The 16,249-nt window shown below is 42.1% G+C and overlaps 1 protein-coding gene across 1 annotated transcript in view; it reads left to right on the top strand.

The window, feature by feature from the left end:
• THSD7B (thrombospondin type 1 domain containing 7B) overlaps nucleotides 1-16,249 on the top strand; it is a 763,775-nt gene that overhangs the window by 413,531 nt on the left and 333,995 nt on the right. Inside the window, exons 9-10 of the mRNA XM_074363581.1 lie at nucleotides 111-345; nucleotides 7,906-8,021. Of these exons, the coding sequence (XP_074219682.1) occupies nucleotides 111-345; nucleotides 7,906-8,021 (351 nt within the window). The remainder of the gene's footprint in view (nucleotides 1-110; nucleotides 346-7,905; nucleotides 8,022-16,249) is intronic.

Raw genomic sequence — 16,249 nt, forward strand, 5'->3', positions numbered from 1 at the left:
CCATTAAAACAGTTAAAACAACAAAAAACAAGAATGACAGTAACAACGGCAGCCACATGGCGATAACACCAGCGCCCGCTGTGTATTCTGTTTGATTTTGGTTTTCGCAGGTGGAAAGCCGTGCCCCCCTAGTCAGGCCCTCCACGAGTATCGTTCATGCAATGACCATTCTTGTCTGCAACTCTACTGGGAGACAGCTCCGTGGGGCCCCTGTTCTGAAGACACATTGGTAACTGCCCTTAATGCAACCATTGGCTGGAATGGAGAAGCGACGTGTGGCGTGGGCATTCAGACACGGAGGGTCTTCTGTGTCAAGAGTCATGTGGGACAGGTGATGACAAAAAGGTATTATTGATAATTTATTGAAAGTACATAGGATTATTGATTGTTGAATATTTTCAGTCAGAAGCATTTTTTCAAGCTCTGAATATGTCTCAATCTGTGCTGGAGTAAGAGATTTTTGTTTTGCTTTGTTTGACTCTTCAGGACTTAAAAAATATGCCTCAACCAGAGGTAGACAATTTACTAAGTTATAATGTGTGCATTAATTAATGGATAACAGTAAATATAATGCCCACCCGTATTGAATCATTTTGAGTAACCAGATTTTCTAGAGCTGATATCAGTATTTTTGACTCTTTTTCAGTCACATAAAGACAAGGTCCACGTGAAGGTAGGTTACACACACACTTTGAAAATGAAGGGCTATGTTCACTCTTTAGGTCCCACTGCTCTTGTCTGCACTGAGTAAATCCACACGGTCATTTTAAATCGACTAATACCTGCCCTCGAGTAGACTTACAGTCTCATGCATGCCATACCCTGCACAGGGAGATGTAAATTAAAAAAAAAGCAGGAGAATGTGGACATGTGGACTAGGATATAGACATCAGCAAGGATCAGGACAGTTGCAAGTGATGGAGGGAAAAAGAGCACTTGGCTGGAGGAGTTTCTTTAGACCGAATGGGGAGACATAAGTCTTCCTGCAGTCCATGCAGGAGGGCTCCTGGAAGAGAAAATGTAAGGGACCTGCCTCGTGTACAGAGACTGGGTAACTGGCCTGCCATAGAGATTTCCAAGTGGCTACGTGTGAATGAGTCCCCTTCCAGTGATGGAAGACTCTACTCCAGCCGCAGGGGCAGTGTGGGTCCCCAGGCTGGGCTGGCGCAAACTTGGGTCTAGGGTCACAGACTAGGCAACTTTGAGCTCTTCCTGAGGCATTTCTAAGTTGGGAAAATGATACCCTCTCTTCTTTCTGATCTTGATGCTTTGAGAGTATGAGTGGAGAGTTGGCATGACTGTGCTCTCGCCTGATGGAAAAAGCAGGAGGAGAGAGTAAAACTGATGCTCAGGAAGAAGCAGAAACCGAAGCAGAACAAATCCTGGCAGCGTCCAGCCCTGGTCCCATCCCCACTAAGGGAGCTGCCTTTCCTGGCAACCTAGGCAACTACATTTGCTCTCCTGCCTGCTTCCATCCAGTTTGTGTTGCTGTCATGGGCAACTCAGACACCTGATTAATCTCGTCTTGGGGCACCATGATGACGGACTCTGGGCCTTAGCCACATTGCCATGGAAACCACTTGGGCTGTATGTAAGGAAAGTTATAGAACCTGAGCTGCTGATGGCAGAAATAGGGCAGACTGGCCAGATACTGTGGTGTTGGAGCATCTGAGGAGCAGATGGCTGTGCAAATACAAGAGACGATAACTAGGGCTGGAAGTGAAGCATGGTCAGGAAGACTGAATCTCCCGCCTCCCAAATGTGGCGTCCAGCGCGCTGGGGTTGGATGATCTTCACTGTTGCCACTGCAGATTTTAGCATCGTGTCTGGCATGTGGTTAGTGTCCATAAACGTTTTTAGAATTTATGAATGAATCAGACTTACGTGTAGGAAAGTAACAGGGTTCGACAAGGAACAGATATGAATTGTAGAAGATTAAAGAAGCTGATGTTTATCCTTTGCTTTAAGGAAAAATATAAAATATTTAAAAATATAAAACTATGAAATAGAAAAAGATAAAATCTACCATGATAAATTTTGGCTGAGGAGACTGCCATGAAGTGTGATGTGCAGATTGTACGTATGTCCTTCTGCTCTTATTAACTCATAAATGTTATTTCTGCTTTAGCATCTAACTCTAAATTGCTTGTGATACTTTCTGGAATGTCAGTTTACACCAGTGTGTGTTTCAGTTTACCTGGTGGTAACAAAACACCATGCGGATCAATCGAGTCAGTGAAAGTTTTAGCCAAACATGGACAATAATGTTTGCACATCATTTGGTTCAGGAGATAATCAAATTCATGAGGTTATGGTAAAATTCTGAAAGACTTATAAAGATACAATGCAGACAAGAGAACTCCTTTTATCTTGAGACGGATTGCAGCCTTGATAGTGTTCATTTTTATGATGTAAATTTCCAACTGCTGAAAAAAAGATGCATGACATATTAGCTTGAATATCCAAATGAAAATAAGTATAGCTTAGATATAGGAATGGATGCTACATGAAATGCAGCAAACCATTATTCTTTACAGTGATGAGAAAATTGAGCATACCCGAAGTATGAGCTCCCTTCCAGGAAACGTTTCACCTCTGAACCACAACAGGAAAAATCCACTTGATGTGAATGCAGTTTATTTTTTTGTCTTAGCAATGGAGCATTAGAATTGAGACTGACAGCTACCAAAGACATTATCATCACATTTCAAACATATTTGGACGTGAAAAGTTGGATTATATGTTCAAACAGACCCCTATTTCCTTGTCTGGCTTTCTGATTACTTTGAATGACAGTTTTTTATAAAGTCTCTGAGCCCATCAGCTTATTCAAAGGTTAACTTAATGATATTTTGTGAGAAGAAAAATCACAGGGCCAACAGTTTATAGTTTAAAGCACAATTCACAAATGCATATGCATTTGTTTGATAATTTACGTGAGACTAAAATATCATCGTGACAATGAATAACCTCCAGTTTTGCTCGATTTTCCAACACAAGAAAATTAATCGCACAGATGTTTTCCCTAACAAACACACACACACAAACACACACATATAAAGACATTGCTAATTACTTTTTTGCACTTTTAATGAGGCTGGAGACTTAACAACCTAGCTTTAATTTTTACTGTATGTCTCCAAACAGTCCTGCTCAACAAGAGAAGCCTGCATTGACTTAAGAAAAGTTAATTAAAATTCTTGAGGTTAATGAGATTAGTTGAGCTAAGAAAATAATACCTAGTGTCCAGCGGAGCACATAGTGAGATAGATGATCAGCGGTAGAAAGTATCCTTTGCTCTGTCCTTTCAGAAAAATACGCTTTTGCTCTTTTTGATGTGAAAGCCATTGCAGTGGAAAAAAATCCCCTCCCTTTTGTGAAATCCTGGGGGTGGGGGTGATGGCAATAGAAAGAGAAGAGGAAAATATCCTCAAGAAAGAGTGGGCTTCAGGGTAGAGAGAAAGAAGCATGTCTCCATGGACTCATGTGTTCTAGCCCTAAACCCACTGCACTGGGATGTACAGAATTCCTTGCAAGTTCTTGCTTCCCTGGGGTGGTGTTTTGGTTTCCACGTACTTGTATAGATTGCCATTGTATGAGTAATAGAATTGATCTTATCAGAAAATGAGGACTAGGGGCATGGGTATAGCTCAGTGACAGAGCACGTGCTTAGCACTTAGCATACGTGAGGTTCAATCTCCAATACCTCCATTAAAAAAAAAAAAAAGAAAAGAAAAAATGAGGACTAGCTAAGGCACAACTGACACAGAAGTGAGAGCTTGTTGGGTTATTTTGGGAAGTTTATTTGGTTTTGTTTCACTACTCAATTTTTTTTTCAGTTGCAATGTGCAAAAAAATAATAACTAAGATTAAAATCCCACAACTCAAAGCCTTCCAAAGGTCCTGTAAGGTACTTTCTGCCATTAACGTGAAAACACGGGTCCTTTTGTGAGATATCGTAATTGAGAGCTCCGTTTACACATTTCCTGTTGAAAAAGTTGGCAGGTTGAGATGGTATGGCAGTTCCTGGGTTGGAGGGCTGCTCAAGGGGTTGGAGCGCTGAGGCTGCACCATGATTATGGACACGTAACTGGAAAATGGCAGATCTCTGTAGCTCAATTTGATGCATTTCAGCACAGTGATTATAAGGAACTGAAACCTACAGGGCAACCAAGAGGCAATCATCATGGAATACTCCAGTGCAAGTCCAGGAAAGTGTGTGTGTTGAAATGAAATGTATTCATCCTTTTATCAAGAGTACTTCCAGTCAAGGATCAGAGTGTTACAGGAGAGTAGGAAGTATGAATTTTGGCAAAAGGCAAGGAGCCATGCTGTGTTTATTAACTAAAAAGTGACTCTGTGTGTTTCCCTGGTTTTTAAGGCTTCAGTTTTGTTTTAGAGATGGCTGGATAAATGTGCCTAATATCCCCAAGGATTTGTCTTCTGGCTTCAACAGCATAAGTACTGTTCAGTCACTCACTTCCTGTTACTAAATATATACAATGCATTAAGATCTTCTGGCATTTTTAAGTTATGATATAAAATGGAATCCTACCATCAAAATTAGTGTATGTACAGAGTATGCACGTGTATGCACACTTGTGCACACACATACCCAGAAAACCAGCAGCATGAAAGATGTCAAAAGCTATTTCTTATTCAGTGACAATAAACGATACAGAGAATAAACATTATAGTTTTTAGAAGTGGAGGATACATAAGCTGCTAATGGTCGAAGAGAGTATTTTTGAAGACTAAGAGGAGATTTATGAAATTGGAAATGAGATGGTCCTTGAAGGAGTTAGACAGCATATAAATAGGAGGAAGAGGAAGTTGAACCTCTAAGGAAAAGGTCTGCATTATTGGCTGAAGAAATGAACAAAAAGACAGTTTCACTGGCAAGAAAATACTTGGCTCCTCTCAGACCAGCAATCACGTTTCAGGAAAGCCTTCCGTTCATGGCGTCTATGAAAGCAGTCTAACCTGAGCTTGACTTATGCCTTTGAGGGGATTTTACCTTTTCTCACTGATGGACTTAGGGGAAGAACACAGAGAATGGGGACCATGTTATGAAGTTGACCGTAGGCCTGCTGAGTGTTTGTGGTGAGTGATGCTAACAAAGTGTCAACAAACGTAAGCAATATTGGTTTCCCAAAAAAGATGAACCCCTGCTCCTAACTGGAAGTGAACAAAGTGCCTGCAGAGTAAGCCACTCTCTCCAGAGCACCTGAAGCCAAGCCAGCAGCACAGGCATTTCTGAGCTCTTTGTGGACATATGAGTGGGTCCTGGCTGGGTCTGTGCACCCCTAGCCCCACCGCCCCACTGAGCGCACCGGAAGTTGTCCTTCCATTTCCAGCCACATACCAGGAGAGATTGGAGAGCAGACAGAATAAAGAGCAGTTCAATTAAATTTTAGTAGACTTCAGGGTATGAGTAAAGGACTTGGGAGTGAGTTTAGTGTTTTTTGCTATCTCTGTCAAAGGATGACATAAGTCTACCATACCAGAATAGTTTGTTTAAATACTACTATTTTCCCTAAAGACACTTTTTTCATTCCATTGTTGCGTTCATTGAATTCAACTATTTAATAGGTAGTTTTTATGTATATTATGGGTGATTATTAATAAGACCACTAGTAATTTATTGAGCAGTTTTTTCTGTGCATATATACATTTCCACTTTAATTTATCTGTATTACAGTGTATTATAAGCACCATAGTGGAAGTAAAACAATATAGAGGGACTGAGGATGGAAATCTACTACGTTTAGCATCCCACATCCCAAACACAACCACTTTTTAGTAGTTTCTATTAACTATTAATAGTTATTTCTTTTCTTCCCCTCTCTCCCCTCTCTCCTCTCTCTCTCTCTCTGTTTTGACTGGGTACGCCTTCATGTGGTTCACAAGTTATAACAAAATACAAGGGGACATCTAATATATGACAGTGAATAGCCTTCCACCGCTTCTGCTCCCATCCCCCGCCTCCCCGCCTCCTGTCCTGCCATTGGCAGCCACTCTGCTAGTTTCTTGTCTATCTCCACTGTGTCTTTATGTCAGTGCAGGCATATATCCTCATCCTCCCTCCCCTTTCCGATGTTTACCTCCTTACTCTAAATGGTGTAGTTTTCACGTATCATTCATATATCTCTTCATTGATCAATTTAAAATGTCCGTTTACACTCTTCTCCCGACTTGACTCCTCTTCCTTTGGTTGGTGCTCTTTTGGTTGGTTATGTTTGCATTTATGATTAATTTACTTAGAACTTTCTTTCTCATTTCATTTATATGTATTGGCTCTCTGAGGACCTGCTTTGTTGGATGAGGACATCCAAGCCTCCTTCCCCTGCCACCTCCCATCTTGCCCCCACTGTGTCTTCACCTTATGGTGACAAGAAAAATATTGTGTACATTCTGTTCACAGCCAAATTCGTGTCTTGTCTATGTATTGCTTCTAAAGTTTTAAAACTAAGAGTAGGTTTTTATTTTTATAATTATGTACCTTGACAAGATTTGGCCTCAGTGAGAGTCTCCTTTTTTGTCAGGTGACCTGGTTTTCTCCCTCGCCTCCCCCAGCCATTGTTACCTCTCCTCTTACCTTGGCTTGCTGTTTGCCAGTTGGACAGTCTTTGTGTCTGCACGCTGGTCATTTTGTGCAGTTGGTAGACATTCCACTCTGAATTGCCAGCCTTTCATCAGCTCTACAATATTTGAATCCATGATTTCCTTGTTAATTTTACTTCTTCCATTTTCTGTTCTCTTCTACTGGGAAGTCTCAATTGTCTGTTTGAACTTGCCTGGCGATTTCTTTTTCCGATCATTATTTTTCTCAAGTGTTCTGTCTCCATGTGGCTTTGGGTCCATTACTTATTATTTCAGCACCTCAGTTTATCATCTGAAAATGGAGATTATAATGCCTCTCACTGCTGTCATTAGCGATAAAAGAAAGAATGTAGGCAAAGCGCTTACTCACCGCTGACATCTAGTACCAGACTTCCTGCTGTTAAGCTTTAGACGCACTGCAGCTCTGTGCTGTATAGGAAACTTAACGGGAAACAGAATTCAAAGATGCAGACGTATGTTGCAGAGTGCTCTTCTGTTCTCCTCTTGGCATGGCACTGTTTTAGAAGATAATAAATGTGGTTTTTAGCCTTCTGTACTCAATGAAAATAAGCAAACAAGCATGCGAATAAAAACAGAAACTTGTTTGCTATGTTCTGAGACTTCAGTTCTTCCACTGACTCCGTTCCCCCTAAGTATGAACAGTACGTAATTCTCAGCAGCATAACAGAACTAAAACGTTTCTCCTGTTAATGCTAGTCTGCATATTTGTTCTTTGCAAGCAAACATACTCCACTTTTGTCTCGCTGACTCCAGCTCATCAATTTACGTGTTCTAAAGAGACACCTGTCAATTACTTAAGTAATTCTAAAACTGTGTTGAGTATCAGGGATGTGCAGTATTTTTGCATGGTCGTCAATGTTTTTTGTTTCCCAATAGACCCATGTGTCACCTCGTACACTATCACTGATTTGATATATTCCTGAATAAAACACTTTTCAAAAAATTAAATCTGTCTATTCTGAAAAAAAAATCAAGTGTTCCTTGAATTCATGCTGATGGGGAGATACTCACTTGGCATCTGTCTTACATTAGCTTCAGGGATTTTTTTTTCTTCTGGTCTACTGAAAAGAATTTTGGTTTCTGGGTCAAGAGAGGTAAGGTGTGCTTCGGGCTCTCCCTCTGGCTGTGAGGCCTTGGGCACAGCACGTAAATTCACCTCCCTGGGTCTCTCTCCCTTCTGTATAAAAGGTCTCAGTGATTTCAGTTCTGAAATCTGACGGTTCTGTGTTAAAGTGCTTACTTTCTCCAGGAGGCACTGATGCGTTCTCTTCACGTTGGCAGATGCCCAGAATCTACTCGGCCCGAAACACTACGCCCCTGTCTCCTCCCGTGCAAGAAAGACTGTATCGTGACCGCGTTCAGCGAGTGGACGCCCTGCCCGAGACTGTGCCAGCCAGGTAGGCGGACGCTGTTCCCTTCGTGCTATCTCTCCTTCCTGACCACCTGTTTGCTTTCCCCACTGATAAATACGCCAGAGACTGTGGAACAGAAGCACCTGTCTTTTCCATTTGCATGTCACCCTGGGAACAAGGTTTGTAAAATTTGTAGATGAAGTCTTGGATTTCCAGATCCCTCAGAACTTGGCAGGGAAAACATATTCAATTTTTACATGCCTTAGTGCCTCAGGTGTGTGTTGCAGGAGTACTCATCTTCTGTTGACCCCGTTGTGGCATTTCGATCAGCCATTCACACGTGGTTCCTCATCAGACATCCACACCATCCCATTTATCTGTGGCTCCTGTACTTAAAGCCTAACTCCAGGCATCTTCATTAGAATATAGGGCCTTAAGCACTAAGCATGTGTCACTGATGAATTTATATTCCAGCCTGTGGAAGAAAAGAGGCAGATACATTAAAAAGTATTGAACAGGTAAGGAAATTGGCAATATATGATTGGTACTTCTTTCCTTTTAATGGTGATGCTCTATACCCCTGGATGTATTTGGAGGGCTGTGATCCATGAGGCTTAATACCTAAGTTCCAATAAACACACAGGAAAACTTTTATAAAATGACTTTCTTAGAACCAGTATCCCCCCCCCCACTTATTTCAGTCCCCTGATGAGGTAGTCCAGGTGGAGATACAGGAACTAGTTCCAGAGCTCCGTTTTGTCCTAAGACCTAGAGTTAATAACTTGGTCCCTCTCCCCTAGCCTCAGACCCCAGCCTCAGTTCTATGAATCTTACCATTGCCGTAGTAAGAAAAGGCACGCCCAAGAAAGGGAAGGATGGAAAGAGTATTAACCCTACTGCTCAAAGCAAACTGAGTCACATCCACACCCCTCTGGCCTTGTCTGGACAGCCATGTACTCGGGCAGGGCGTGGCTCTCAGTGCATCGCTGCACTAGCCCCCTGGAAGATCTCCAGGAGAGGAAAGCATGCGGCTCTTTGAAGAGAGAACCCATCCCAGAGATCGAGAGCACTTAACTCCTCTCCTTGGAAAATTCTGGCGCTGTGCTTCTAGGATCCCCCAAAGGCTTTCTGACTCACACATCTTCATGGGAGTGACATGACAATGTGGCCAGCATTGGCATAGACCTGCCTGCTGCTTCAAAGCCCTTCTCATTGATGGACGGGGGCGGGGGGTGCTGGTAGTGACCGCTTTTGAAGATTATCATCAATCAGTGTCTTAGATTGCAATGGTGTTGGGGGGTGCCTGGATGAAGGTTTTCTAACTGTGCCATTTCCTCTTCTTAAATGACCCTCTGCCCTAGAATTAACATAATAGCATCCAGTAAACTTTGCTTGTGGATGGAATCAGAAATAAATGTACTGAATATAGAAGAGCTTTGACAATACAGTGGAATGTTTATCTGATCTTTTGAGGGGTGGAAACAGCAGTCTCTTCTGGAAAACCTCCAGCACTTATTTTCCTGAATGAAAATTCAGAGTAATTGAGCTGGAGGAACAGGATTTGTTGAGTCGCCTGGGGAAGGTCATTTCCAGACAGAGTAGGATGGAAAAGCTATGATCTCTATTCTGAACCATTTGAAGGAGGAGGTTGGCTTTTGAAATTTTTGTAGTCACATATCTGAAAAACATTCAAGCTCTTAAAGATATATATTGGAAAAATGCAAGAAGATCAAATAATCTATGCTAATAGAGGTTTATTGAAGTTCAGCTATTTCTCTTCGTTTCTTCCTCATAGGGGATTAGCATAATGCCTCTGTTAAATGGTTTTAAGAGAGGAAAGGACTGAATTAAAAAGAATACCCATGCTGGCAGCCAGATATTGGTGTTAGAGCTGTCAGGGTCCCCCGACACCGAAGGAGGCGTATTAGTTTTGTTGAGCCCGTGTGCCCCAGTGGCCAGAGATTACTTCAGCTACTGCTGTTGTATGCATCTACATTCAGGAAAATTCCCTCTGCCGTGTGAGCATCTCCGTCCAGTGCCGCCTAAGGATGGAGGGATCACAGGCCATGTGAGATAATTGCTCTTCCAGCAGTTTTAGATCTTACTCCCATTTCCAGAGATTCAATTAGTTATTTAAATGGTCGGCATTGTAGTGAAAATAGTTCTAAGCCTCTGTGGTCTCTTTTTGCCTCCAGTTTTTCAAACCTAGATGATTCTCTTCACACCCTGGCAGTCAGGGGACCTGGTGGAGCGTAGATTCAATTTTTAGATTTCTTCCAGTCTTCTGCTTCCATCCTATTCACCCGCATGTCTAGTTTATACTCGGGGACCAATATATTATTAAATAAGTATGGGTTCATTAGGGGAGACTATGAGAGGGAGGAGATTATTGGAGGAAATGGTAGCTCTAATCCTATGGTTTTCAGGCTTTATTGCTTCTGAATCATGTGGAAGCGTTGTTAAAATGCAGACTTTGGGCTCCATGGCTAGAAATTCAGGTTAAGCAACTGTGGGCTGTTTCCCAAAATGTGTGTTGTAAGAAGCCGTCCCTGAAGGGGGATGTACTCCCCCCCTTAAAACAAAAGTGGATCATAGATCCACGAGCAAACACTGCTTGAACTCTGGACATACAGCCTGTTTTTCAGCTTCTTGCTCCAGCATTGTAGAGTGTGATGGCTAAGAACACAGACACTGGAGCCAAACAGCCACGGTTTGGCTCCAAGGTTTGCTGTGTGACAGTGGATGCATTACTTGATCTCTCTGTGCCTCAGTTTCCTTATCTGTAAAACAGGGTTAATAACCACACCTATGCATAAGGGAAATTCTTAGAGCACTCACTGCCCTGCATGGGGTAGGCACCTGGCAAGCCTTTGCACCTGCCTGGTGTGAGTCTGGCTGTGTTAAGTTGCCCCTCGTTCCTGTGCCCTCGACCTGTACGTCCGCAGGGACCTGCTGTAGCAGCCTTTCCCCAGGAACATTGTGCTCAACTTTCAGACTACGCTCACCCTCCTCCCCTAGTCGCCTCACTGACTGGGTCATTCCACAGCGTCCTACACACCCCCTTTCTGACACTCCTGTACACATCCTCCCTTGTTAATGCCGCCTTTCCTAGATTGTAAGTGCACGAATGCGGGGACCACTTGTGTGATCTTTATCACTAAGTCCTGTAAGCCCAGGATAGCATGGGGCAGAGCTGTCACTCAGTATTTTTGAATGGACAGATGTCCTCTAATGAGGGAGAAAAGTGTGGCTTTGAATCCAGGCAGTTGATTCTCTGTTTTTGAGACTGTCCTTCAAAAGATACTTTGGGAAATAGCGTTTTAAAGCAGTACTTCTCATATTTAAATGCTGCTACAAGTCCCCTGGGGATCTTATTAAAATGCAGGTTCTAAGTCAGTAGGCCTGGACAGAACCTGGCATTATACGTTTCTCCAGGATCCCAGGTGACAACTGTGTGTAGCTTACAAAGCTCCAGGTCGGGGTGGGGTTAGTTAGACATTTTTGAACAAGGCAATGGCATTGTCAAAGTTACAAAGTGAAAAGCATGGACTAGGGGCAGACCAGCAGGTGGGGACCCAGGTAGGGTGGGGTGTGGGGTGGAGGGAAGTGGTTTAACCCAGACTGAGAGATCAAGAGAAGGGTGGGCCTGAGCAGGTGCCCCCCCCCCCCCCACCACTAAAGAGAAGGGAGGAACTCTTTCCGCAGCTGTGGTTCTGGGTTGATTTATCAAAGTTGAGATGAGTTTGCGTTCTTAATCCCCAGTGGGTCCTCCTCCAAGGCATTATGACTTAATAGTGTTTTGTTATGATCAGGGAATCACTTGATTATGTGAATCCAAAACCATCCATTCTAGAGCTCTCAAAAAGCCAAGGTGGTTCCCAGGGGCAGAGTGTACCAGGAGTGACTTGTGTCTTAGCAATGGATGAGTTGTATCAGGTTTTATTTGGTCCTGGCTGGGTTCATAATCAAAATCCTTACCTCTTAAAAGTGTTCTCAAGCCATGAATAGTCTCTAGCTAGTAGCCAGCTTTCTGTCTTCTTACTCCTCTTCATGTGAGTCTCTCTTTAAAGGATTAATGGTAGACCCACATTCCTCTAAGCAAATCAGATAACTTTCCAGCTGTGGCCCTGTGGTGGACTCTCCAATTTGTAAGTCCCAGTAAGAAATCAGCCAAATGGCCAAGAACCATTTTTTGGTGATGTTCTTGCTATTTTCTCTAATCTTCCTTCAACCTGTAAGTCAGATGCCTGCATAAATATCCAGTGTTGTTTGCTTAATAATGGCAACAGTTTGTTTATTGAAGAGGTTCTCAGACTTATGGAGTTTTTTCAGCGCACAGATGTCCCAGACTCACCTCATCCCATGTTAGAGTCTCTTCATGTTGGAGGGACATTTGCAATATTAAAACTCGCCAGAAGTGACTCTTAGAAGTGGGCAGGCAAGAGAAACACTCATTTAGTGCTTCATAATTTACAAGATATCTTGACGTGCATTTTAGCCTCCTCTAGGAGATTGCTGATAATTGTTTGCCTCGTTAGTATTGGAAATTAATTATCTTGGCTGCTGATCTCATAACTATGACATCTAGTGTTTTTACTTTAAAGTCACAAATGAGTACTGACTTTCCAAGATTTCTGTCAGGCTGTCTTTAAAGAGGCTCACTTTATATTGTCAAGGTTTAATAATACAAATTCCAAGCATAGATCAAATACTACAATACTAATATAAAAATATTAATGATTAACAGAGCACACTCCTATGTAACCATCACCAAGTAAAAATTATCATCAATTCGTGATCACTCATGGTTTGTTTGTATACCCTTATCCCCCTTTTCATTGCCAGTGGATAACTTTGTAATGGTTCCCAGATGTGTATACCACTTCCCTAGAAGGGAAAAATACGTAAAGAGGAAAGGTTATTAGACACTTTATTAGATAAAATGTGGTATATTCAAAATAGTTCTTCCTGTAAATTGCTAGAAACCATGGAGCTAATGATGAATTATTTGTCAGTCTTAATCATTTAAGGCTGATCGAGTTCCTTTAACTTTCATCTCTAAGGGGCAGGGTAACAGGAAGGCCAAAGGCAAGCTGCTACTGAGAACTGGTAGGAAACTTCATCTGGTGGGATCCTTTGCTCCTGCGTCAAAGGTTCTGGAGTTACATCTTGAGCTTCCAGTATCAAAGACGACAATGTTTTTTTAATGTCCGAGTGGTGTGCTGTCGTGATGCAGAGCATGGAATCTCAAGCGAGACTTCCTCGGTGCAGATCCCGTCTTTGCCATACAAGTCCCTTGAGACTCACTTTAAATGTTGTGTTTCAGTTTCCTCCTTCTTTTTAAAATGGCTAGTATCAGCACCGATTCATAGTGTTATTATAAGGATTCAGTGAGAATGGGACACATGGCAGGATGCCAAGTACAAGGACATTATTATTACGTTAAGATGATGATGGTGATGATTTAAGAGCCTTAAGGTCAGGGAACTTGTCCTCTATTATGTTGGTATCTTGCAGTTGCTAGTTGTCGACGTACTGGTCTTACGACACTGGTTTCCGTGTGTGTATTTTTCTTGAACAGATTGCGGAGTCTAGAGGGCAGAGATCTTCTGCTTTCACTAATGAACATCTAGTGCTTAGCACCACGTCTGGCACGTAATGGACATTCAGTAATTGTCGTTGAATGAATGAGTAAATGAAACCCACTTCTTTTGCACGACCAGTTCTAACTCCGAAAGGTCTTGCTTCCGTTTAGGTGAAGCCAAAGCATTAACAGATTGTTCAGCACATCCAGGCCAATTAGGGGAAAAGGTATTGGTCATTCAGAATGTCAGATCGGTTCAAAATCACTTATTCTGGATTTCAGAATTTCTCCCACTCAAAGGCAGACTGGCATCAGCCTCTCTCTGTACTTAACTCTTTCAAGGACATGTGGACCCCTCCTTCTCCACGCAGGCCCATCTGTACTTTTGTCCACCTAGGAAGTGGAAGTGGAGTATAGTTTACATCCAAATACTGGAGAGTCTAATGTGTTTGAGTATCAGGATTTGGGGCCTGGAACACCAGCCCCCCAAATAGTGTTGAAGGCGATATAATGATCTAGTGACTTTCCTTGAGAAAGTGACTTAATCTAAATTTAAGTTACAACCTCTATAAATTTTGGATGATTTTTATTACCAGGTGTTCAAAAAAAAAAAACTAAATAAAATAAGATGTGTATCTCACATATTCGTCCCAAGCACAGCCTAATATGCAGAGGACTGGTGCCTTTGTTTTCATAAGCTCCACTGGGGGGATGGGCCCCCTTTAGTGTATGATTTAGAGCCCATAGATCACCACATTGCCTCAGTACTCAATAAATATTCCTGAAAATTTAGTGGGAGAAATGACAAACACTTGGGCTGGTAGAAATTACAGTTCTCACCCATACCTCTCCCAAACTGAGGGCTTCTGTTGATAAAATTTGTAAAAGATACTTGCCCTCAATTCATACATAGGACAAAAAAAAAGATTAAATTCTCTTAATTTCTTTTAATGTTTTCCTTCCATGTGGTTTTTTTTCCCCTTTAAAGTTGGCACCTTCTGCCCATCTCTATTAAACCCAGTATGAGGTGGCTTTGATTTGGCCAAGAAATCAGATTTGGCAAAAAGAAAGGAAATTTAGAACATTTCATGATAACCTGATGACCATTCAGACGTGCAAGAGCACTGTTGGGTTATAAGGAGACCTGGCGCTCAGAGGGCGGAACTTTAATTGCTGTTACCTACCCCCCCCCCCACTTCAGAGCAAATATTATTCCATACAGTGGTTGACACGGAAGCAGTCTATAATTTATTGACATGTGTTGTCCTATTTAATTGTTAACTCTATTTGAAAAGGACTATATAATCTCATCTTACATACAAGGAAATAGAGGCTTAGCTCTGGGTCCCAAGGTTGCAAAACTAATGAACGTCAAAAGCACGTGGAATCCTAGGCTCTTAACCACTCCTTCAGCAGTTTAATATTTGCTGAACACACTGTGTTCCAGGCACTGTGCTGGGTACCGTGTGTATATGTGCAGAGTGGTGGGGAACACACTCAGCCCTCCATAGTGGCGAATGCTGGCCAGTGGAGGAAGACAGAGGCATTGAACACAGAATTGCCTTAATGAATCTACAGTTACCAAATACAATATGTGCTATGTGGAATTCAGGGAGCTAGGAGAAAAGGTAGGAAGGCAGAATCAGAATTCCTCTCTGTCTGGAATGTCTTTCTCCTCATCATTGCTGGGTGCCCATCTTACTAGATGTAAAATCCTTGCCTCCTCCGCAGAGCTGATCCTGATCCTCCTGCTAGAAATAACCACTTCTCACTCTAGAGTCTCATAACCCTTTCTGAATGGCTTGCAGTCTAGCTATTGGTTAATGTGTTTTGTGTCTCTCTGTAGAAACACAAAGTCCTGGAGGGCTAACACCTTTTCAGTTTTCATTCCCTGAAGTGCCTAGTAATGAACTTTAGACAGAATAGAATTCAGTGAAGTTGTGTAAGACAAATGGATGCCAATTAGAACCTACTTGCTTAAGCACACCTAACAAACTGCTGAAAGGGAAGAGGATCTGCCTTTACAACTAAATTTCCTCCACATCACACTATGACGCTGGCAGTAGAAGATGTGGGACTTAGAGATTCACATTTGTCTCTGGTTTCCTGGCAAATGTGGTTAAAAGGGAAACACATTCCATCGCTTTCATTCATTCATTCATTCATCCAGTTTGTTTGGTTATTAATATTTCAGTGAAGTCGTATAAGTATCGTATGGGAAACAAAGACTATTCTGTTGTTAATTTCTGAAAGGCAGTTCCTACCAGAGCTCCACATTGCAACAGCACTCACAACTGAGGCCGTGCATCTGTAGCGAATGCAATGACGGGTTTCCTGGAGTTTTTAATATACAATTAAAGGGTATAATGTTGAAATCCAAAATTCTGGTCACATGCAGTTTTTCAGTGGCCTAGATTGACCCAAGGGTAAAACTTAGACTAGTTTAAGCAATTTTCTGAATGTGTGGCCCATAGACTTCCAGCTCAGAATTAACTGGGATGCTTGTTAAAACCCTAAGAGATTCTGATTTTGAAGTCAGGATCAGAGCCTCCAAATCTGCGTTTTTAAACAAATTGCCTTAGTAATTCTAAGACACATTAAAGTTTGAGAACCACTGAACTGTAGAAAACTTTAATTTAATGATGGGCCAATGGATTCTTTGAGAAATGTATAACGTGTGTCTGTTACA

This window comes from Camelus bactrianus, chromosome 5 (assembly GCF_048773025.1).
Source record: "Camelus bactrianus isolate YW-2024 breed Bactrian camel chromosome 5, ASM4877302v1, whole genome shotgun sequence".
In the NCBI taxonomy this organism is placed as follows: Eukaryota; Metazoa; Chordata; class Mammalia; order Artiodactyla; family Camelidae; genus Camelus; species Camelus bactrianus.